The 24504-nt window shown below is 45.1% G+C and overlaps 1 protein-coding gene across 18 annotated transcripts in view; it reads right to left on the bottom strand.

Annotated features, from left to right (window-relative positions):
• Positions 1-24504, bottom strand: part of ptprm (protein tyrosine phosphatase receptor type M) — a 940804-nt gene that overhangs the window by 371835 nt on the left and 544465 nt on the right. For all 18 annotated transcript variants that reach the window (XM_033019867.1, XM_033019862.1, XM_033019861.1 and 15 more), the window contains exon 8: positions 3885-4193. In XM_033019867.1, the coding sequence (XP_032875758.1) occupies positions 3885-4193 (309 nt within the window). The remainder of the gene's footprint in view (positions 1-3884; positions 4194-24504) is intronic.

Raw genomic sequence — 24504 nt, forward strand, 5'->3', positions numbered from 1 at the left:
TCCAACAACCGTTCCTCAGGCCGCCTGCCCAACCGATCAAGATCCTGCTGCAATTTTTGACAACCATCTTCACTATCTACAATACCACCCATTTTAGTGTCGTCCACAAACTTGCTAATCAAGTCGTGCATTCAAGTCCAAATCATTGATATAGTTGACAAATAGATAGTTAATGGTGCTAAAGATAGACACAAAATGCTGGAGTAAATCAACGGATCAGGCAACATCTCTGGAGAAAAATAATAGGTGACGTTTCGGGTCAGAACTCTTCTTCAGACTGTCTGACCTGCTGAATTCCTCTTGCAGTTTGTGTTTTACACAAACATATTTGTGTGCTGTTAATCTGCAGAGACTTATTTTGAGTCTTGAAGTTATTTGAGTCTCAGGGATGCTTATCTCATGCCTCCGAGCTAGTTTATGCAGAATGAATCAAATCCAATCATTGTTGCAGCATGTGGTGTGTTTTCATCTGGCAGAGTGGATAACCCTGTGATTAAAGACATTCCTCCTTCAGGACAGTCCGTCCCCTCTATCAGGCAGTGGATATGAAAATCCATCCCCTGCCACCCGCTACACCAACGCTCCATTCACCAGCTTAAACATTCACTCTCTCTAAAATATTCACAAAAGATTGCCACTGTGGGCACCAGCTACAGCTGCACAGTAGTTCCTCAACAATGCTTCTTTTGCAGTTCTTCCCAATTCTGTGCCCTTTTCCTGCTGAATAATTTTCATGTTCATAAGTTGCATAATGTTCATTGTTCATAAGAATTAGGCCATTCGGCCCATCAAGTCCACTCTGCTATTTAATCATGGATGATCTATCTTTCCCTCTAAACCCCATTCTCCTGCCTTCTCCCCCATAACCCCTGATTCCCTTATTAATCAAGAATTTATCAATCTCCACCTAAAAAATATCCATTGACGGTCGCCACAGCCTTCGGAGGCAATGAATTCCACAGATCACCACCCTCTGACATTCCTCCTCATCTCCTTTCCAAAGGTACACCCTTTTATTCTGAGGCTATGACCCCTGGTCCTAGACTCTCCCACTAGTGGAAACATCCTCTCCACATTTTCCTGTAATTTAACAGGTTTTGTCTTGCAAAGATTATATGCAACACATAATGCACAGAAAACACTTTGTGCAGCTCAGAAGCGAGGTCCTCTGATCACCTCGACTCTTCTATGCTTTGTCCTGCCCCTCCACTCTTCTAGCTTTCATTCAACCACCTTCAGTAATCAGTCTGAAGTAGGGCCTTGACCCAAAGCGCTGCCTATCCATGTTCTTCAGGGATGCTGCCAGACCCACTGAGCTACTCCAACAAACATTTTCAGTGCACTCCCGTTCAAGTGACAATAATAAACCAATACCAATACCAATAATCAGAGGAGTTTTATAGGCATTTGGCTTTACCACTACTCAGAGGCTTGGATAGTATCAGATTGAGGCAGGACAAGGTAGTAGATCACAGGTTGCACTGGGTTTTAATGGAATTCTACATTCTGGGTTCTGGTATTTTGATTGAGCTGGTTGATTACTTTGCTGCCAATACCAATTCATGTTCAAGCCTCCATAATGCCGTGGATAGACACAAAGTGCTGGAGTAACAGTGGGTCACGCAGCATCTCTGGAGCAAAAGGATGTGACTTTTCGGGTCAGAACCCTTCTTCAGACTGAGAGAAGAAGGGTCTGAAGAAGGATTCCAACCCGAAACGTCACCTATTCCTTTTCTCCAGAGATGCTGCCTGACCCACCCAGAGAGTTGTGAATCTGTGGAATTCTCTGCCTCAAAGGCAGTGGAGGCTGATCCTCTGGATGCTTTCAGAAATCATTTGATAAGGTCCGACAGAGGAGATTAGTTGGCAAAATTAGGGCACATGGTATTGGGGTAAGAGTGCTGCTGACATGGATAGAAAATTGGTTGGCAGACAGGAAACAAAGAGTAGGGATTAACGGCTCCCTTTCAGAATGGCAGGCAGTGACTAGTGGGGTACCACAAGGCTCGGTGCTGGGACCGCAGCTATTCACAATATACATCAATGATTAGGATGAAGGGATTCAAAGTAACATTAGCAAATTTGCAGATGACACTAAGCTGGGTGGCAGTGTGAACTGTGAGGAGGATGCGATGAGAATGCAGGGTGACTTGGACAGGTTGGGTGAGTGGGCAGTTGCATGGCAGATGCCGTTTAATGTGGATAAATGTGAGGTTATCCACTTTGGAATCAAGAACAGGAAGGCAGATTATTATCTAAATGGTGTCAAGTTAGGAAAAGGGGAGGTACATCGGGATTTGGGGGTCCTTGTTCATCAGTCAATGAAAGTAAGCATGCAGGTACAGCAGGCAGTGAAGAAAGCAAATGAGTTGAGTATAGGAGCTAAGAGGTCCTCCTGCGGTTGTATAGGGCCTTGGTGAGACCACACCTGGAGTATTGTGTGCAGTTTTGGTGTCCTAATTTGAGGAAGGACATTCTTGCTATTGAGGGAGTGCACCGTAGGTTTACAAGGTTAATTCCCGGGATGGCGGGACTGTTATATGCTGAGAGAATGGAGCAGCTGGGCTTGTATACTCTGGAGTTTAGAAGGATGAGAAGGCATCTTATTGAAACATATTAGATCATTAAGGGTTTGGACACGCTAGAGGCAGGAAACATGTTCCCGATGTTGGGGGAGTCCAGAACTAGGGGCCACAGTTTATGAATAAGGGGTAAGCCAATTAGAACGGAGACGAGGAAACGCTTTTTCACACCTCTGTGAAGTTGTGAGTCTGTGGAAATCTCTGCCCTAGAGGGCGGTAGAGGCCGGTTCTCTGGATACTTTCAAGAGAGAGCTAGATAGGACTCTTAAAGATATTGGAGTCAGGGGATATAGGGAGAAGGCAGGAACGGGGTACTGATTGGGAATGATCAGCAATGATCACATTGAATGGCGATGCTGGCTCGAAGGGTTGAATGGCCTACTTTTGTACCTGGACATCCGGTGGCGCTGTTGCTAGCTGCCTTCGCCCATGGTCTGGCTGTCTTTTTTAATTTTGTTATGTTTAGAGTGTTTTTTGTTTTTTTTTCGTTTTTTTCCGGTATTTTATGTGGGGGGAAAGCGGGTAGGGTAAGGGGAAACCATCCTTCAGTCGCTTCCTGGCGAGGATGCGGCTATTATCCGAGTGACATCCTTGCCCCCCCCCCCCCCTCGCGGCCTACCAGCTGGATTGGTGCGGCCTTTCCTGCCGGGACCAGACCAGAGCTTCAGCAGCGGCGACGAGGCGCTGCTGTTGACATCGGCGGCCTGTGGACATCGGGAGCCGCGGGTTCTGGTGGAAGGTGGCCGACAAGAGTTTCCCGGCGAGAGGGCCTGAACATCGGGCCGCCCGTAGTGGCGCCTACGGGGTGCTCAGGAGGCCCCGACCACGGGTGAACATTGGGAAACATCGGCGAGGAGGTTGACTGGACTTTGGTTCCTTCCTTCACAGAGGGGAACATTGGTGCCGCTGTGGGGATGTTTGTGTTGTGGACCACTGTGTTCTGTGTTTTGTGTTTTTTTTTTTTTGTATGACTAAGGGAAAAATAATTTTGTTGTCTCTTCATTGAAGACAATGACAATAAATTAAATCAAATCAAATCAAATTATCTATTTATCTATTGTCTTTCAAGAGAGTTAGATAGAGCTCTTAAAGATAGTGGAGTCCAGGGATATGGGGAGAAGGCAGGAATGGGTACTGATTGTGGATGATCAGCCATGATCATAGTGAATGGCGGTGCTGGCTCAAAGGGCCGAATGGCCTACTCCTGCACCAATTGTCTATTGTGTATTGACTTTCTTTGGTATGGATCAGCATCTACATTACCTTCCTACTCCACAATGCCATGTTACATTTATTGCTTACCATCTTCATCTGTCTGAATCACACGCTCCTCACTTTCTTTCCTCCCCTCCGAGTTCATCAGGACCAGTTTGACACTGACGTTGGTGTAGGGTGAAAGGCCCCGCAGGGTGTACTGTGGCGGAGAATGATCGGTGTCCTGGCAGACCTCTTCGCCCACGTGTTCTTGGTCTCCCACTACATAGCGATAGTGGACGGTGAGGTTGAAGCTGTGGCAGCGAGTCACATTATAACCGAAAGGCTCCCAGCGGATTGTGATTTGTCTCGCCTTAATCTCCATAACTTCCACGTTCTTTGGCCCATGCATGGGATCTTTTGAAAGGAAAGAGAACATCTATCTTTAGTCCAGAATTATTGGAAAAGCTTAAATCCATGCTAAGAAATTGTAAGCCTTTAATATGGATAATCTTTAAGATTATGCTCTGCAGAGCACAACAGGTAAACTTATTCATATGGTTTTTAAGTTTCAACTAATCCACTATATTCTCCAATAATATTCAAAGCCTTATTCATCACCCTTTAAATATTCATTGGTCAAAGTTCCTCAATAAATCATCACAATTCACTTTACATCCATTTTACTCTTTTGGGGGGAAAAGGCTGTAAAGAATGGAAGAGCTCGAAGAATGAGTGACAATGCCCACTTTGTTTGATCTGTCGGGAAGCATTATGCATATCTGATTACAATTAATGTAAGAAGGTTATTGTCTTGCCTGCTTTTGCTCCATTTTTCTAACCTGCATTTTGCTGAAAAGATGTGGAGGCTTTTGAGAAGCTGCGGATGAGGTTTACCAGATGCTGCCTGGGTTAGAGGGTATTAGCTGTAAGAAGGTGGACAGCGTTTGGTTGTTTTTTCTGGAACGTCAGAGGTTGAGGGGAGATTTGGTGGAAGTTTATAAAACTTTGAGAGGTATGGATACGGTAGACAGTCAGAACACTCCAAAGACATACAGGTTTGTAGGTTAATTGGCTTGCTATAAATGTAAAGTGTAGGATAGTGTTAATGTGTGGGGATCGCTGGTCGGCGAGGACTCGATGGGCCGAAGGGCTTGTTACCATGCTGTATCTCTAAACTAAACCAAACTATAGGGCATAGATTGAGGTTAGAGAGGAAACTTTAAAGGGCAATCTTGTGCTGGACAATTTATTTACATAGATGGTGGTGGGTGCCTGGAACACATTGCTAGGAGTGGTAGTGGAGGGAAATATAATACTGGCATTTAAGTGGCTTTTGGATAGTCTTCTGGATATGTCAGGAATGGAGGGTTATGAATCATGTGCAATCTTGGTATAATTTTCGGCACAGACATTGTGGGCCGAAGGACCTGTTTCCGCGTTGCATTTTTCTGTGTTCTATGTTCTATGATATTTGATAAGCCCATGACAGGTCCCCCACCCCAGCTACACTTCCCGCACCAATCCACTGCTCCTCATCTCCCTCAATATTTGGGAGACATTAAAGTCAATGAAGGTTATTGGTTTGGCTCTTTTCGATTCACCCTCCTGAAGTGTGAAAAGGCGCACCTTCATATTCAGGGACAGTTTCCTCCCAGCTGTCATCATGCAATTGAACCATCCTATTAACAACTAGAGAGCGGCCCTGAGCTTCCACCCATCTTATGGGAGACCCTTAGACTATCTTTAATTGAACTTTATCTTGCACTATACGTTATTCCCTTCATCCTGTATATACACTGTTGGCGGCTTGATTGTAATCATGTATAGCCTTTCAGCTGACTGGATAGCAGGCAACGAAAAGCTTTTCACTGCACCTCGGTACACATGACAATAAACTAAATTTAAAAAAACCTAAAAAGCCCTCACCTGGATATTGCTGAACCAAAAAGATTTGCAGGCTTTGTGTTAAACTTGTGGTCTCAAACAAGGCAGCAGTGTGGGCTTTTAACATGATCAATCTTGGCCTAGCTGTGCAGATATTAAACAAGGCTCCTCGATGGTACCAAGATCTTGTAGCAAGTGAAGATGTGAGTTTTGGGTAACAGATTTGTCATGCTATGAAGAGGCTGAGACTAAATATTCTCTTGACGCTCACTCACAAGCCTCCACGTATAAATCATGACCCTTCTGATGTTGTGGTGGGTAAATTAGGGCAAAGGCATCTGACAGACTTGGAACTGTATTCCAGAATGAAGTGAGTGCCTTTAGGGGAAAACAGAAGGCTGTTGGAACCTAATGTGATGCCATTCATGGTACCTAGAGACAAGCACTTTTTCAGATCAATGGATGAAAGGGTTAGATATGTAATAAAAGTACAACTTACTAAAAGGAAAAGCCTGCAGTATGTTAATAAAACCTGTCAGTGCAAACAAACCCAAATCCAAATGTTGTAGATTTTATTGTGATTAAAACAATTTGCCCCGGTGTCTTTCCCTCATCACCGTCCACCCATTCCAGTTCATAATTGATGATGTCAAATGATGTTCTTTCCCAGGAACTAAACTGACCAGTATTTAAGCAGCCCACGGAGTGACATGTAAAGCATACCCAGTAATGCAAGGAAAGTATCCATAACTCCTGACCAAACATCATTTAACCCCTTTCCTTCCACCTTCAGATAATAAGGGGCAGCATGGTAGTGGAGCGGTGGAGTTGCTGCCTTATACAGCTAGAGACCCGGGTTCGATCATGACTACGAGTGCTGTCTGTACGGGATTTGTATGATCTCCCCGTGACCGCGTGGATTTTCCCAGGTTACCTACCACATCCAAATATGTACAGCTTTTAGGTTAATTGGCTTTGGTTAAAATTGTAAATTGTTCCTTGTGTGTAGGATGATGCTAGTGTAGGGGGATCGCTGGTCGGCGTGGAATCGATGGGCCAAAGCGCATGTTTACATGCTATATCTCTAAACTAAACTAAACTAAATACAACATCTACGTCAGTAACAGTCTCCATGCACTTGAACTAAAATTGGCATTTTACACGGAAGGAGCATTGAAGCAGATACTTGCTGTCACCAGGAAGATCTCTAGCTAATGATGACGAATAGCTACAGTGCATTCAGAAAGTATTCAGACCCCTCACGTTTTCCACATTTTGTTACATTACAGCCTTATTCTAAAATGGATTAATTTCATTTGTTTTATCATCAATCTACACACAATACCCCATAATAAAAAAGCGAAAACAGGTGTTTAGAAATGTTTGCAAAGTAATTAAAAAGAAATATCTGAAATAACACATTTACATATGTATTCACATAAGTATTCAGATGCTTTACTCAGTACTTTGGTGAGGCACCTTTGGCAGCGATTACAACCTCGGCTTCTTGGGTCTGATGCTACAAGATTGGCACACCTGTATTTGGGTAATTTCTCCCATTCTTCTCTGCAGATCCTCCCAAGCTCTGTCAGGTTGGATGGGGAGCATCGATGCACAGCTAGTTTCAGGTCCCTCCAGAGATGTTCGATCGGGTTCAAGTCCGGGCTCCGGCTGGGCCACTTAAGGACATTCACAGACTTGTCATGAAGCCACTCCTGAATTGCCTTGGCTACGTGCTTAGGGTCGTTGTCCTGTTGGAAGGTGAACCTCTGCCCCAGTCTGAGGTCCAGAATGGTCTGAAGCAGGTTTTCATCAAGGATCTCTCTGCTCCGTTCATCTTTCCCTCGATCCTGACTAGTCTCCCAGTTCCTGCCGCTGAAAAACATCCCCACAGCATGATGTTGTTAACACCATGCTTCACCATTGGCCAGGTGATGAGCGGTGCCTGGTTTCCTCCAGACGTGACGCTTGGCATTCAGCCAAAGAGTTCAATCTTGGTTTCATTAGACCAGGGAATCTTGTTTCTCATGCCTTTTTGCAAACTCCAAGCGGGCTGTCATGTGCCTTTTACTGATGAGTGGTTTCCATCTGGCCACTCTACCATAAAGACCTGATTGGTAGTGCTGCAGATATAGTTGCCCTTCTGGAAGGTTCTCCCATCTCCACAGAAGAACTCTGGAGCTCTGTCAGTGACCATCGGGTTCTTGGTCACCTCCCTGACCAAGGCCCTTCTCTCCCGATTGCTCAGTTTGGCCGGGCGCCCAGCTCTATGAAGAGTTCTGGTGGTTCCAAAGTTCTTCCATTTAAGAATGACGGAGGCTACTGTGCTCTTCGGGACCTGCAATGCTGCAGAAATTGTTTTATACACTTCCCCAGATCTGTGTCTCGACACTCCTGTCTCGGAGATCTACGGACAATTCCTTCGTCTTCATGACTTGGTTTTTGCTCTGACATGCACTGTCAACTGTGGGATCTTACATAGACATGTGTGTGCCTTTCCAAATCATGTCCAATCAATTTAATTTACCACTGGTGGACTCCAATCAAGTTGTATAAACATCTCAAGGATAATAAATGGAAATAGGATGAACCTAAGTTCAATTTTGAGTGTCATAGCAAAGGGTCTGAATACTTATGTAAATGTGATATTTCAGTTATTTCTTTTTAATTACTTTGCAAAAATTTCTAAACACCTGTTTTGCTACTTAATTCTGGGCTATTGTGTGTAGATTGATGATAAAATAAATGAATTTAATCCATTTTAAAATTAGGCTGTTACGTAACAAAATGTGGAGAAAGTGAAGGGGCCTGAATACTTTCTGAGTGCACTGTAGGTTAGACCCAACACCAGCTTTGTTGGATAGGTGCAGGGATAACGTCATCCTCATTCACCTCCCTGCCCTGTGTGATCTTGAACCCTAGAAAGTATCATTTAATATTCAATTAAACTTCTGTCAAAAACCAACACTTTGAGTAAACAATATCTTCGCACCTATGTTTGATCCTGAGCTGGGAACATCAATTTTTGATACTGTATTACAGAATTTCATATCTTCCTACTTGAAAAAATATATTATTTGATTATTAACAGCAGAGACATGGAGGGCGTGGACTAAAAGTATTTATGTAATGTACAGCCGCATGCTTTGAAATACTGATCTTAAACGACTAAAAGCTGACTAAAAAGATATACCAGAAAACACAGAGGTTTTCTTTTTTTAAACCCAGAGGGAAGAATATGAATAAATGAATTCAAGTATCTTAACTTTTTCTTATTTTGAAATAGTTAGCTACAGGGCAGCAAAATCATGTGACAATGACAGACAGTGATCATGTTCATGGGTCATGCATGAGACAGTATACTTGTGAGGGGAATAAATCAACAAAATGGTGTTGATAGATGCTCAGTCCTACTCAAGCATGTACCAGGCTTTTGTACAAACTTGTATTTTACGTTTTCATTGACCTGCTTGGCAAAATATACCTGTAGGGAAATAAAAAATGCCTTCTGTATATTCATTTAAAGGAACACAGCCCCAAGTCAATCAATGGAGTCCTTTAGATTGTGCTCATTTGCTGGCTGGCAGATAATTACTTTGAGACTGTGAGACAAATAGCGCTGCTTGACATTAAACACAAAAAGCAGCATTTGTAGTCAGCTGAGTGCAGTTGCTTTCTCAACAGACTCGACATTGTGGGGCTCAACATTATATACGAGCTCTTGTGCAATGAAGAACAAACCTTGGCCTTGCCAGAGGGATCTTCCCTTTGTGGGAAGGGTGCATATAACTGTACTTGTAAGGCAAGTCGAGCTACTCTGGATTACTGTGGATAAGCAGGGGCTTTGTACGCTTTCATATTGCTTACAAACACTGGTGCAAGCAATATTTTGTGGACAGCTTCCTAAGCCTTGTTCAATACTTGGGCTAAGCAGAATTTATTTTCAAATCTTCTCTTCAAAATAAACCACTTGGAAGAAAAAAATGTGTACGGACACAACAGAGGAGGAAAGCATTTTTAAATTAGAGAAGTTGCCAAAACTGTTTGTATCAATAAAGGACAGTTACATAAGAAAAGTCATCTGAATTACATAAGAAATTCATTATAGTATAAAACTCCCATCTGACAGCAATTGTTTAAATAATTATGCTTCAGAGAAAATATATAATTTGCAAATTAGATTCTTACAGGTTTTTATTATCATTTTTTTTAATATCCATTTTAATTGGTGTACAAATATTGTCAACAACATAAATTATTTGGGTGGAACTGATGAACAATCTGGCAGACACAGGCACTGTTTAACTCTAAAGTAAATTACAGCATCTAGTTTAGTTTAGTTTATTACTGTTATGTGTACCGAGGTACAGTGAAAAGCATGCTCTCCAGTCAAAGAAAAGACTGTACATGATTACAATCAAGCCACCCATAGTGCATAGATAAAGGATAAAGTGTTTGGAGAGATATGGGTCAAAAGCAGGCAGGTGGGACTAACGTAGATGGGACGTGTTGGTCGGTGTGGGCAAGTTGCGCTGAAGGACCTGTATGAAGAACTGTATGACTCTATGACTCTAGTACAATATTTAGTGTAAGGTAAAGTCCAATAAAATCCAATTAAAGATAGTTCAAAGGTCTCCAATTAGGTATTTAGGAGGTTAGAACTGCACTGCTGATGAGAGGATTGTTTAGTTGTCTGATAACAGCGGGGAAGAAAGTGTCCCTGAATCTGGAGGTATGCATTTTCTAACTTCTGCACTTCTTGCCTTATCGGAGGGATTGACCGGGGTGAGACTGGTCCTTGATTTGCTGGAGGCAGCGTGAAGTGTAGGTGGGGTCAATGGAAGGAGGGTAGGTTTGCGTGATGGTCTGGGCTACGTCTACAACTCTTTGCAATTCTTGTGGTCTTGGATGTTCAATAATTCATGTGGTCTAGCGTTCAACAATAGATGGAAATATCTTGCACAGCCACAAAAGATCAAACACTTTGAATTGCCAATAAAAGCCTTTACACCAGCAGTACAAGATTGTTGAATTCATTCCCTGTATCAGTGTTGAATTGGGCCGATGGATCTGTTTCTATGTTTTGTTTAGTTTAGTTTAGTTTAGTTTAGTTTTGTTAAACTTAGAGATATATATTCAAATTCCTGGTGGAATATCACAAAACAACACAAAACAACCCCAAATTAGTCACCACCATGTTTGACTCTGGATACAAATCCTTTCTAAACTGGATAATGCAGAAAACAAAGTACAGTTATGGAACTGAATAACTGGGCTAATGCTCTTTTGCTTGATTATGTTGGGTGTCTGGGATTAAACAAGGTAGGAGTAAAACAAAATTGCTTAGTCCCTTTGGAAATATGAAACCAGATGTTGACCTGTTTGATCATTGCACAACAGTGACAGGAAAGAACAAAGGTACACAAAATTGCTGGAGAAACTCAGCGGGTGCAGCAGCATCTATGGAGCGAAGGAAATAGGCGACGTTTCGGGCCGAAACCCTTCTTCAGACTGGAAAGAACAAGTCTTGATACAGGCACGCTGTTCACTGTCAGTGCAACGTTCAGAGGTGATAAATTAGCAACAGAAAGGGAGATTATCTGTAATATTTCCATCCCCATAGTATAAATATATTGGCAGAATAACTTGCCAGAGACACTAATGTAAGAAATATAGACAATGGAGTCTGATTCATTTTTAGGGTGACAACACTATGCACGTGTTGAAATATTGACTTCAGGTTGTGGTTTCCTTTATCCAAATGTTCCATTAAAATCACTATCCTGACACAAACAGCTGATGTTTTGTTTAGTTTTGTTTAGTGTAGTTTAGTTTAGTGACGCTGCAGGCCCTTTAGCCCACTGAGTCCAAGCCGACTCTCCTTCCATTCACACTGGTTCTATGTTATCCCAGTTTCCCATCCACTGCCAACATCCTGGGCCAATTTACAGAGGGCTAATTAACCGACAAACCTGCAGGTCTTTGGAATGTGGGAGGAAACCAGAGCACCCGGAAGGAACCCATGCAATCATATTAATCCTGGCTAAAATGGAGCAGCTTGGTCTTCAAAATGGGGTTAAGTTTCAGAGTTGTTGGGAGATTTGGTCAAATTGGAAATACTCTCTGCAGAGCTGGGACAAGCTGCAGAGAGGTGCCAGAGTGTCTGGAGCTTAGATACAATTTGCAAGTAAAGAATGGGAAGATCTGTAAACCCTGTCAATTAGGTGCAAAATGCATAGAATGGATTGGATGGCTGCAAACCAGACATACACCTTGTAAATAATTGTAAATAATGTTGCAGAGTTTGACTTTGCCGAGTGTTGATTGGATGAGGTGTTGAGCCTTGTCTGGGTTTTCTGTAAATCAGGGTACATGTTTCCAAGTTGACTTCCTCTTGAAGTCCGTTATGAATGCAATGTATTGAGCTGTTGTATCATTGGGTTAGGGAAATGCCTGTTATGAATGGGGTTAATCGATATCTGTAATTGGGTGATTGAGAGACCACCCCCATGTGGTTCAGCCCCTCGAAGTCCCGGGACATATAAAAGTCCGCAATCATGAGGTTCAGCGTCGATCTTCTGGAAGAGCGCACGGGACTGCGAAGACCTTCTGGAGTGCCTCTGTCTGAGCGAGGCCTAGAGGGCTTGAACAGGCAGATGCGAGGATCGAACCCGCGGTGGGATAGTCCAGTGTTTGATCTGTGACGCGCTTTTGGTAAAATAAAATTTAGTTGTTTCAAATGCTTGATTCTTTTTTTTACTGAAACTAGACTGGGGGGAAGCTTAGAATTGAGCAATTATCAATCACAGGGAGAACATGCAAACTTCACACAGACAGCATCCGAGGTCACAATCTGCTCTGGGATGCAGCACCTCTACCAGCTGCACCACTGCGCCAACCTAACATGGCCGTCCGAAGGGGGGGTGCGTTGGGTGCAACTGCGCCCCCCTTTTGTTTCCCTTAAGAAACAAGTCACCCAAAAAAACAAAAAAAAATCGAGAGAAAAAAATCAAAAAAATCAATGTTTCTACTTTGGAAACGGCCAGTTCTCTGTTCTCTCGTCCCCGGGCAGGAGTGGCTGAATCTGAACCCAACGGCTGTAACCCCAACACCAGTCACCGCTGCGGCGGAGCCCGCTCCCCTCGCCTCCCCCTGCAGCCGGGGCCCAAGCCATCTTCCCCCACACCACCCTAGCTGACCCCCGCTGGGCCCACGCCACCCCCGCTGGGCCCACGCCACCCCCGCTGGGCTCATGCCACCCCCGCTGGGCTCATGCCAATCCCGCTGAGCCCACGCCACCCCCGCTGAGCTCACGTCACCCCCGCTGCGCCCATGCCACCCCTGCTAGGCCCACGCCATCCCCGCTGGGCCCACGCTACCCCTGCTGGGCCCACGCCACCCCCGCTGGGTCCACGCCACCCCCGCTGACCCCCGCTGCGTCTATGCCATCCCCGCTGGGCTCACGCCACCCCTGCTGGGCCCACGCCACCCTTGCTGACCCCCGCTGGGCACACGCCACCCCGCTGGGCCCACGCCACCTTCATTCCCCCCGCCCGCTGGGCCCCTGCCACCACCACGGGGCCCACGCCACCTTCATTCCCCCGCCCACTGGGCCCGCGCCACCTTCATCTTCGCCCCCCCCCCCCGCAAGAAAGAGGGGGGATGTGAGAGGGAGGAGGGGGAGAGAGAGAGGGGAAGGGAGAGGAGAGAGAGAGATGGGGAGGGGGGAGGGAAAGGGGAATTATCTTGAGTGAGATTGTAAAATTAAGGTAGGTTTTAGAGCTATTATATTTTCTCCTCCATATGAATAATATTAAACAATATCAAATAATATCAAACAATTGGAACTGTTTTCTTTTCCTTGATAACAATACTGAAAAATATGAATTCCATAGTTTGTGACATAAATACACATTTTAATGGGATCATTATATACAGATGTAACATTTCCATTTTGAGATCGGGGGGAGTGCTGGGGGCAAATATGCGTCAAGCCGATAGCCAAGCCGATAGTCCGGCTCGCCTGCAGTCCGTTTGTTTTTACTTTTTTATGTTGTTTTTTTTCGTTTTGTCTAGTTAGTTTTTGTTTTTTAGGTTGTGTTTATGTGGGGGGGGGGGGGTTGAAACGGGGCTTGCTGTCTCTCTCTTCGGGGGAATACGACTTTTTTATCATATCCCCCTTCTCTGCCTCCGTCTGCGCTGAGGCCTGATGGCGGAGCTGGCGACCTCGAGACTCCGGAGGCAGAGCCAGTCAGGACTTGGACTGGGCTCGCTCCCGTGAGGGCGGCCCAGCTCGGGGCTGGAACGGTGCTCCCGTCGGAGTGGCCCAGCCCGAGGGTGGAACGGCGCTCCCGTCGGAGTGGCCCAGCCCGAGGGAGGAACGGCGCTCCCGTCGGAGTGGCCCAGCCCGAGGGAGGAATGGCGCTCCCGTCGGAGTGGCCCAGCCCGAGGGAGGAACGGCATTCACGTGAGGGCGATCCGGCTCGGGGCTGGCACGGTGCTCCGGTGGTTGGGACGGCGTTCTGGCGGCTATGACCTGAGTCCGGGGTTGAGCCGCAGGCCAGCGGCTGCGTCCGTTGGACTGGAGGGCGGCAGCTTCGACCACCCCGGGCCGCGGTGTTTGAGCCGGACCGTTTGCGGGGTTCGGTGAGCCGCAGGACTGTTTGTACCATCGCCCGGTGGGGTATCGCCTCAGCGCAGAGGGAGAAGAGGAGGGAAGAGACTGCAGCCCTAAGATTTTTGCCTCCACCACAGTGAGGAGGTGCTTGGAGGACTCACTGTGGTGGATGTTAATTTGTGTTTATTGTTGTTATTATTGTATGATTGTATGTATGACTGCAGGCACGAAATTTCGTTCAGACCGTAAGGTCTGAATCACAATAAAGGCATTCAATTCAATTCAATTCAATTCTAATCGTTAAAGAGTTAAAAGATAGCCTAATAGATAAAGCGCTGAGAAGAGGAATCAGAGCTGCCAAGGAAAGATACTCTGAGAAGTTGAGGAGCAAGTTCTCAGCTAGTGATTCTTCTTCAGTTTGGAAGGGCATGCAAGAAATCACCAGCTATAAGCGGAAAGCCCCCCGCTCTTTGGACAATCGTCAGCTGACGAACAACCTGAATGAGTTTTACTGCAGGCTTGAAAATCAGAAACGTAACCCTGAAACCCCCTCCCCAACAAACACAGCCAGACCCCAGCCTGCAAAGAATGGACCCTGCACCCTCTCCTTCCCATTCACCACTTCACACCTACTTAAGGCAAGACTCCAGTATGAAAAGAGTGGAACCTTTCCCACCCCACCCAGCCACTTCACACCCACTCACAGCCTGACCTCAGTCTGCAAAGACTGGACCCCACTCCAATCACCACTCCACTCCAATCACCACTTCACACCCAATGACTGCACCTCCACAGACACCTCTGTCAAGCTTCTCAAGTTTGTGGATGACAAAACCCTGATTGGACTGATCCAGGATGGGGATCTCTGTACTCTTTTCAGTTTGACATCTTTCCTATAACATGGTGCCCAGAACTGAACACAATATTCTAAATGCGGTCTCACCAACGCCTTATACAACTGCAACATGACCTCCCAACTTCTATACTCAATACTCTGACTGATGAGGGCCAAAGTGCCAAAATACTTTTTGACCACCTGATATACCTGCGACACGACCTTCAAGGAACCATGCAACCATCAACCATTCCTCTGCCCACCTGGCTAATTGATCCAGATCCTGCTGCAATCTTTCACAACCATCTTCACTATCTGCAAAACCACTCACTTCTGTATCATCAGCAAACTTGCTAATCTTGCCCTGTTCTGTGACGTTCAGAGTGCTGGAGTAACTCAGCGGGTCGGGTGAGTATAGAAGTTGGGAGGTCATGTTGCAGTTGCATAAGAAGTTGGTGAGGCCGCATTCAGAGTATTGTGTTCAGTTCTGGGCACCATGTTATAGGAAAGATGTCATCAAACTGGAAAGGGTACAGTGAAGATTTATGAGGATGTTGCCAGGACTAGAGGGCCAGAGCTATAGGGAGAGGTTGAGTAGGCTGGGACTCTATTTCATGGAGCACAGGAGGATGAGGGATGATCTAATAGAGGGGTATAAAATCATGATTTGAATAGATATGGTTGAGTCTTTTGCCCAGAGTAAGTGAATCGAGGAGCAGAGGACATAAGTTTAAGGGGAAGGGCAAAAGATTTAATAGGAATCTGAGGGGTATGTTTTTCACACAAAGGGTGGTAGGTGTATGGAACAAGCTGCCAGAGGAGGTAGTTGTGGCAGGGACTATCGCAACATTTAAGAAACAGTTAGACAGGTACATGGATAGGACAGGTTCGGAGGGACATGGATCAAACGTGGGCAGGTGGGACTAGTGCAGATGGGACATGCAGGGCCAAAGGGCCTGTTTCCACACTGTATCACCCTATGACACTATCTTTCCCTCTCAAACCCATTCTCCTGCCTTCTCCCCATTACCTCTGACCCCCCTATCAATCAAGAATCTATCAATCTCCTCCTGAAAAATGTTCATTGACTTGACCTCCACAGCTGTCTGTGGCAATGAATTCCACAGTTCACCACCCTCTGACTTAACAAATTCCTGCTCATCTCCTTCCTAAAGGAATGTCTTTTAATTCTGAGGCTGTGGCCACTGGTCCTAGACTCTCCCACTAGTGGAACCATCCTCTCCAAATCCACTCCATCCAGGTTTTTACCAGACTGGGACAGACGGCAACAGCTTCACACTGTGTCCCAAAGCTTGTGGCCTGTCCTGCATCACCCAAGGCAGCAGAGACGTTATAGGAGAGGGCAAGCACCGTAACAAAGTAGCTCACGATGGTTTGGGTAACATTCAGGAATGTCTATGCATGTCACATCATGAATATTACTGAAGAACGGTCTTGACCCAAACTATAATCTATACCTTTTCTCCAGAGATGCTGCCTGACCCACTGAGTTACTCCAGCACTCTGTGACATGTCACCTATCCACGTTCTCCACAGATGCTGCCTGACTCACTGAGTTACTCCAGCACTCTGTGACATGTCACCTATCCATGTTCTCCACAGATGCTGCCTGACTCGCTGAGTTACTCCAGCACTCTGTGACATGTCACCTATCCATGTTCTCCACAGATGCTGCCTGACTCGCTGAGTTACTCCAGCATTCTGTGAAACGTCGCCTATTCATATTCTCTGCAGATGCTGCCTGACCCGCTGAGTTACTCCAGCACTTTGTGACTATTTTCCCTTCACCCATCTGCCCAAGCCCACTCTCCCCCCTCCTTTCCTATGTTCCTTTCCACCCATAAACCTCTCTCTGCCTTTACATTTCACTCCTCTTTCAAATCTGCTCTACCTATCGACATGCATTTTCCTTCTTCACTTTTTAGTCATAGAATGATGCAGTGTGGAAACAGGCCCTTCAGCCCAACTTACCCACACCGACCGACATGTCCCATCTACACTAGTCCCACTCACACGCGTTTGGCCCATATATCCATCTAAATCTGTCCTATCCGTGTACGTGTCCAAATGTCTCTTAAACATTAGGATAGTCCCAGTCTTAACTACCTCCTCTGGCAGCTCGTTACATACACCCAGCACCCTTTGTGTGAAAAAACTACCTCAGATTCCTGTTAATTTCTGAAATATTGGTCATAAATTTGGTGCAAAAATGCTCCAAAACAAGGCTCAGAATGCATCAGAGAGCATCTAAAACCCCTGAGCTTCCATGACCCCGGCATCGAGGGACTTCACGCTTCACGCTCGTGATGTGTGCAGCGCACACATTATTTCACATAAAGTTTTTTGTAATCCTGTCATGCCACCCCCCTTTTTGAAAAGCTTCGTACGGGCCTGCTTAATGTACTCACAAATGCATTTAATGTTAGCAGCTAAAGTCAGATTTCTCCCCCAACATTTTTGGAGGTGTCAGGAAGGGAGAGATAAAGTGGATAGTTTGAAAAAGTGACGGGGATGTGTGGGCAAACAGGTCAAGAAATTCGATTGATATAATTTCTTGTATTTTGAAGCTGTGACTGTTTTCACCATTATATTTAGAAACAGGCACGGCTCGATCAAATCAGAGTTGTGGTGTGCGACAATGAATAAACAATCACAAACCCACAGCAGCACAGAGGAGGGAGACAGCTAATTTATTCTTGCTGCCAGAGCCCCGGCTTAATTTGAACATGCAGCACACACCAGGCACAGTCCAATTGCCTTGGGGCAATGAGAATTAATGACAGGGTGACCAACCTCCCCTCATACTTGTCTGCTTTAAATAATCAGTCATCGCATTTAAAATATAAGAATAGGAAAAGAAAACAAATAGTTTTCCTGCTTGAAAGCGTCAGGGGAAGCAGTGTTAGATTGGTAGGAAAGCCGACAGCTACAGCAATCCTTTCTCGATGCTCCAAATTGAGAGGCACTCCAGCTATTGAACTGGATATCATTTCTGACCACTAACAGCTTTATACAATGGCCATGGCAGGGCAGGCCTGATCTGTGCCTTCCCCGTGCTAATCCTATCATGAAATGCCCTCAACTCGTAACAAATTCCCCTCCACAAATGAATTGGCGTCTCAGTCTCTGCATCTTTGCTCTGTGTTGTGAGTTTGGCCATTTTCTGCCAATTAGAAAACAGTTCAAGGCTTGAGCCTCATGATCATTAGGACCTGGACGGAGTGTTCCCAGACTCCAGTCACATTGGAGCATCAAAGCCGCCACAAAGAGCCTTGAACCCAGGCCCAGAAGGTGGTGGAGGCACTGATAATCAGGTCTGCTACTCTCATTGCGCTCAGGCCACAGCTGTGTCTTTGTTCCTAATCCGCCACCTGTCACAGTCTTTGCCTTGCAATGCATTGCTCCATGACAGGTACCATAGAATAAATAACACTTCGTCCCACTTATCAGCTATGGGACAGCTCCAAGTGCCTTTGAGGTGAGTGCTGGTCGTAACATAGTTGCCTATCCATTTGTGGACATTTCTGCTGATTTTAGTCAGGGTGGGTTTTGCAGGGACAATCGCTCTCCAAAGCCTTGAGTGCACTGGGCATCAACGGAGTGGCAAGGAGAAGGGCCATCAAGAACACCACAGAGGCAGCGGAGAAGGCCTCGAGATGGCTCTGGATCAGGAGAGGAGGTCCATGGGGAGGAGCGAATGCCACCTGAACACGTCGTGGTCTGATCAACCACCGCTGGGTCGCCTGGGTGAGGGTGTCTGATGTTGAAAGACCCGAAATACCCAATGACCCCAGGTTACATCACTGATGATGTGTTCAGGAGCATCTATCGATGTATTTGTATCAATCTATCAACATGTCAATTACTTCATGAAGCCAATGTTTTATTAGAGAATCATGTTCTTGATGCCTTTCTCTTTTTTATTTAGCATTTTAGGGAGAATGGCAGAGCTTTTAGTTAATATAGATAAAAAGAAGAAAGGTAATCGGACAGGCAAAATCCCCCCTTGGCTCGAAGGAGCAACGGTTTTAATTCCAAAGTCAAGAGGAGGTAAATCCTAGTTAAAGTAAATCACGGTTAATTTGTCTGCACGACAGAACATTAGTCATTCACAAGATACACAGTACTCACACTTAGATTCACCAAGTTCGAATCATAATGTACTTTTTCAGAGTCTATATAGAAATTATTTTGCTCAACAAATTTTATTGTGAATGCCAGTTCAAAATGATTGCTGAAATGATTGTCAGGTTGCTGAAGGTATAAAGAAAGACATGATGATCAAGGTGTCATTATAAAGAGTTCTGAAACATAAGGATAAAAGTAGATCTGTACATTGTAGGTGGCTCGATTGTAATCATGTATTGTCATTCTGCTGACTGGTCAGCATGCAACAAAAGCTTTTCACAGTACCTCAGTACAATGACAATAAACTAAAATAAATGACTCAACCGTGAAGTCATGCACCAAGGATAATGCATGGACTGTTGACGAATAACAGTCTGGTTCATTTCTCACAATAAGTCCAAGTTATCACTTGTAGAAACAGGAAACTGCAGATGCTGATTTACACAAAAGGTCACAAAGTGTTGGAGTAAATCAGAGGGTCAGGAATCATCCCTGGAGAGAGTTTAGATGATGTTTTGGGTTGGGACCTTTCTTTGAATCAGTCTGACGAAAGGCCCCAGCCTAAAACATCACCAATCCAGAGATGTGGGCGGACCCGCTGAGTTACTCCAGCACTTTGTGCCCCAGTTATCTCTTGGAGTGAGAGGTTTAGAATCAGTGCCTTGTTATCGGTAGGGGTATCAAATGGTAATTGACTGGGTAGGTAGTCGAACGGTGTTTGTGGGAGGGGCTCAAATGCAGGTTGGGGTGGGCCTGGATTTTGACATGGAGGTAAGGGGGCATTGGATGACGACTGGGAGTGTTTTAACAATGATGATGATGTGGAGGGATGTCCAAGGTGGGGGAGACCTGATGTGGTTGATGGGAGAGATTGAATGTGCATGGGAGGGTAGCAAAACTGCAGAGGCTTTATCTTGCTGAGCTTGGATAAAAACACTCCCTCTTCCGTGTATCTATCAACTACCCTGTCACCTTCTCATCTGCTCTCAGCTACCAGCTTCACAAGGCCTGAGAAAACTGATGAAGGAAAGTTAAAACAAACTTACTGTTGAAGTGAAGGCAGAGAGCCCTATTGTAATATCTACATGACATAGAAACATAGAAACATAGAAAGTAGGTGCGAGAGTAGACCACCAGGTACGGCGAGCCCGCACCGCCATTCGCTCATGGCTGAACACTAAACAGACACACTTACCCACAAACAGTAGACACAAGACACAGAACACAAGACACTACCCTCCCCTTTATACCGCTATCACCCCTCTCCACCCCAAGAACCGCGTGATCTCCTGGGGGAGGCAAAAAAACGGATAAAAACCCAGGTCCAATTCGGGAAAAAAAATCCGGGAAATTCCTCTCCGACCCCAATCCAGGCGATCGACACTTGTCCAGGAGATCACTCAGGTCTTACTATACTAACCATACCTAGGTCCATATCCCTGCCCTCTCCCCGTAGCCCCTTATCCCCTCGGCAGCTAAAAAACCATCTATTTTAGACTTAAATATATTTAACGTTTCTGCTTCCACTGCTCCCTGGGGCAGTGAATTCCATAAATTAACCACCCTCTTGGTGAAGAAGTTCTTCCTCATCTCAGTTTTAAAAGAGCCCCCCCTTATTCTGCAACTATGTCCCCTAGTTCTAGTTTCCCCGATCATTGGGAACATCCTCGGTGCATCCACCCGATCAAGGCCCCTCACGATCTTATATGTTTCAATGAGATCGCCTCTCATTCTCCTAAACTCCAAAGAGTAGAGCTCCAGCTTACTTAACCTTTCCTCATATGTCAATCCCCTCATTGCAGGAATTAATCTTGTAAACCTTCGCTGCACTGCCTCCAGGGCTAGTACATCCTTCCTTAAGTATGGACCCCAGAACTGTACACAGTATTCCAAATGTGGTCTCACTAATACTGTGTACAGCTGCAGCAAGACCTCCGTGTTTTTATACTCAATCCCCCTAGCAATAAAGGCCAAAACTCCATTGGCCTTCCTGATTGCTTGCTGCACCTGCATACTGACTTTTAGTGATTCATGTACTAATACCCCTAGATCCCTTTGCGTTGCATTACAACGCAGCTCCTCCTCATTTAGAAAATAACTTGCCCTATCATTTTTTTTCCCAAAGTGAATGACTTCACATTTATTAGTATTAAATTTCATCTGCCAAGTTGTTGCCCACTCACCTAGCTTATCTATATCCATTTGCAGACTCTTCCTATCCTCCTCATCCCCAACTTTTCCTCCCATTTTTGTATCGTCCGCAAATTTTGATATATTACACTTGGTTCCCTCCTCCAAATCATTTATATAAATTGTGAACAACTGGGGTCCCAGCACCGACCCTTGCGGAACCCCGCTAGTTACCGGTTGCCATCCCGAGTATGAACCATTTATCCCCACTCTCTGCTTCCTATTTGTCAGCCAATCCTCTACCCATGCTAATATATTACCCCCAATCCCATAATTTTTTATTTTTAGCAATAGTCTCTTATGTGGCACCTTGTCAAAAGCCTTTTGGAAGTCCAAGTATACCACATCCACCGGTTCCCCTTTATCCACCCGGGTTGTTACTTCCTCAAAGAATTCGAGCAGATTCGTTAAACAGGATTTCCCCTTCACAAAACCATGCTGGTTCTGTCCGATTAAGTCATGTTTATCCAAGTGTCCCGTTAGTGTTTCTTTAATAATTGTCTCTAACATTTTACCCACCACCGATGTTAGACTAACCGGTCTATAGTTACCCGCCTTCTGTCTACTTCCTTTTTTAAATATAGGTGTTACATTGGCCATTTTCCAATCCACTGGGACCGTTCCTGCCTCCAGGGAGTTTTGGAAAATTATCACCAATGCATCCACAATCCCCACCGCTATCTCCCTCAAGACCCTTGGATGTAATCCATCAGGCCCAGGGGATTTATCCTCCTTCAGTCTCATTAATTTCCCTAAGACCACCTCCTTGGTGATTTTAATAGTATTTAGCTCCTCCATTCCTACCGCCCCCTGATTATCCAGCGTTGGAATATTTTTTGTGTCTTCTATGGTGAAGACTGATACAAAATACTCGTTTAATGCCTTTGCCATTTCCATGTTCCCCACCAACAACTCTCCAGTCTCACCCTCCAATGGACCAACGTTCACCTTAGCCACCCTTTTTCTTTTTATATAGCTATAAAAACTCTTACTATTAGTTTTTATGTTGTTCGCTAAATTCCTTTCATAGTCTATTTTCCCCGTCTTAATTAATCTCTTAGTTATTCTTTGCTGACCTTTAAATGCTTCCCAATCCTCTACCCTCCCACTATCTCTGGCTACCTTATATGCCCTTGCCTTCAGCCGAATACTATCCTTTATAGTTTTACTGAGCCATGGCTGACTGTTCTTACCCTTACCCCTTTTTTTCTTCATAGGAATAAATTTTTCCTGAAGGTTATACAGTAGATCCTTAAACGTACACCACTGCTCATGTACCGTCTTATTCTTGAGTCTGCTATCCCAGTCAACTTTGATCAGCTCAGTCCTCATACCTTCATAATCCCCCTTATTTAGACTAAGCACCCTAGCCTGAGTTTCAACCTGCTCCCCTTCTATTTGAATATGGAATTCGACCATATTGTGGTCACTTGTTCCCAACGAGTCCCTAACTATGACATTTTTAATCAATCCTGCTTCATTACACAGGACCAGATCCAAGATTGCCTCCCCCCTTGTCGGTTCTGTGACATACTGTTCTAGGAACCCGTCTCTAATACATTCTATAAACTCTTCCTCTAGTCTACCCTGCCCAGTTTGGTTTGCCCAATTAATATGAAAATTGAAGTCCCCCATGATTACAGCAGTTCCCTTTTTACATGCGTCAACTATTTGCAGATTTATGTTCTGACTAACAGCGTCACAGCTATTTGGAGGTCTATAAATTACACCCACTAGTGTTTTTTTCCCCTTGTTATTCTCTATCTGTACCCAAGCTGTTTCACTATCCTGATCCTTCAACGCAATATCCTTCCTCTCTATTGCCGTTATTCCCTCCCTTATTAAAAGGGCCACCCCTCCTCCCTTTCTTTCCTGTCTATCTTTTCTAATTGTCGAGTACCCCTCTATATTTAACTCCCAGTCCTGATCCCCTTGCAGCCATGTCTCCGTAATGGCCACGATATCATAACCATATATACTTAATTGCACCGTTAATTCATTTATCTTATTTCGAATACTCCGTGCATTTAGATAAAGCACTTTCAGATGATTTTTACTACCCTTCCTTTCCGTTTTTGCCCCTTTTACATCTAGAGCTTTATCTTCACACATTCTGGATCCTCCTGTCACATTTTGATTTTCCGCTTCCCTAGCCTCCCTAGATGAGCCCTCCAATCTATCCTTCCAAAGCACTGCTGTAATATCTTCCCTGACTAGCAATGCAACACCACCACCTCTTGCCCCTCCAATTCTATCACACCTGAAGCAACGAAATCCTGGAATATTTAGTTTCCAATCACAGCCCTCCTGCAACCATGTTTCACTGATCGCCACAACATCATACTTCCATGTGTCTATCCAGACTCTAAGCCCATCCACCTTTCTTACAATGCTCCTAGCATTAAAATATGCACATTTAAGAAACCCCCCGTCTCTTCTTCTCTGTTTATTTCCTTTTTTTTCTTTCTCCTCTTGTGTCCGAGTGCTTCCCTTTTCTGCTTCCTGCCTCCCATTCGGTCTACTAGCTTTCTCTATTTGAGTCCCTCGCCCCAACCATTCTAGTTTAAAGTCTCCCCAGTGACCTTTGCAAATTTCCCCGCCAGGATGTTGGTCCCCCTCGGGTTCAAGTGCAACCCATCCTCTCTGTACAGGTCCCACCTTCCCCAAAAGAAGTCCCAATGATCCAGAAACTTGAATCCCTGCCCTCTGCACCAGTCTTTCAGCCACGCATTTATCCTCCACCTCGCTCCATTCTTACTCTCACTGTCGCGTGGTACAGGCAGTAATCCTGAGATTGCTACCTTTTTGGTCCTTTTCCTTAACTCTCCTCCCAACACCCTAAATCCTCCCTTCAAGACCTCTTCACTTTTTTTACCTATGTCATTTGTACCAATATGTACCACGACCTCAGGCTCCTCTCCCTCTGATTTCAGGATATCTTGGATGCGTTGAGACACGTCCGAGACCTTGGCACCAGGGAGGCAGACCACCATCCTGGTCTCCCGACTGCGTCCACAGAAACGCCTATCCGACCCCCTAACAATAGAGTC

This window comes from Amblyraja radiata, chromosome 4, assembly GCF_010909765.2.
Source record: "Amblyraja radiata isolate CabotCenter1 chromosome 4, sAmbRad1.1.pri, whole genome shotgun sequence".
NCBI lineage: Eukaryota > Metazoa > Chordata > Chondrichthyes > Rajiformes > Rajidae > Amblyraja > Amblyraja radiata.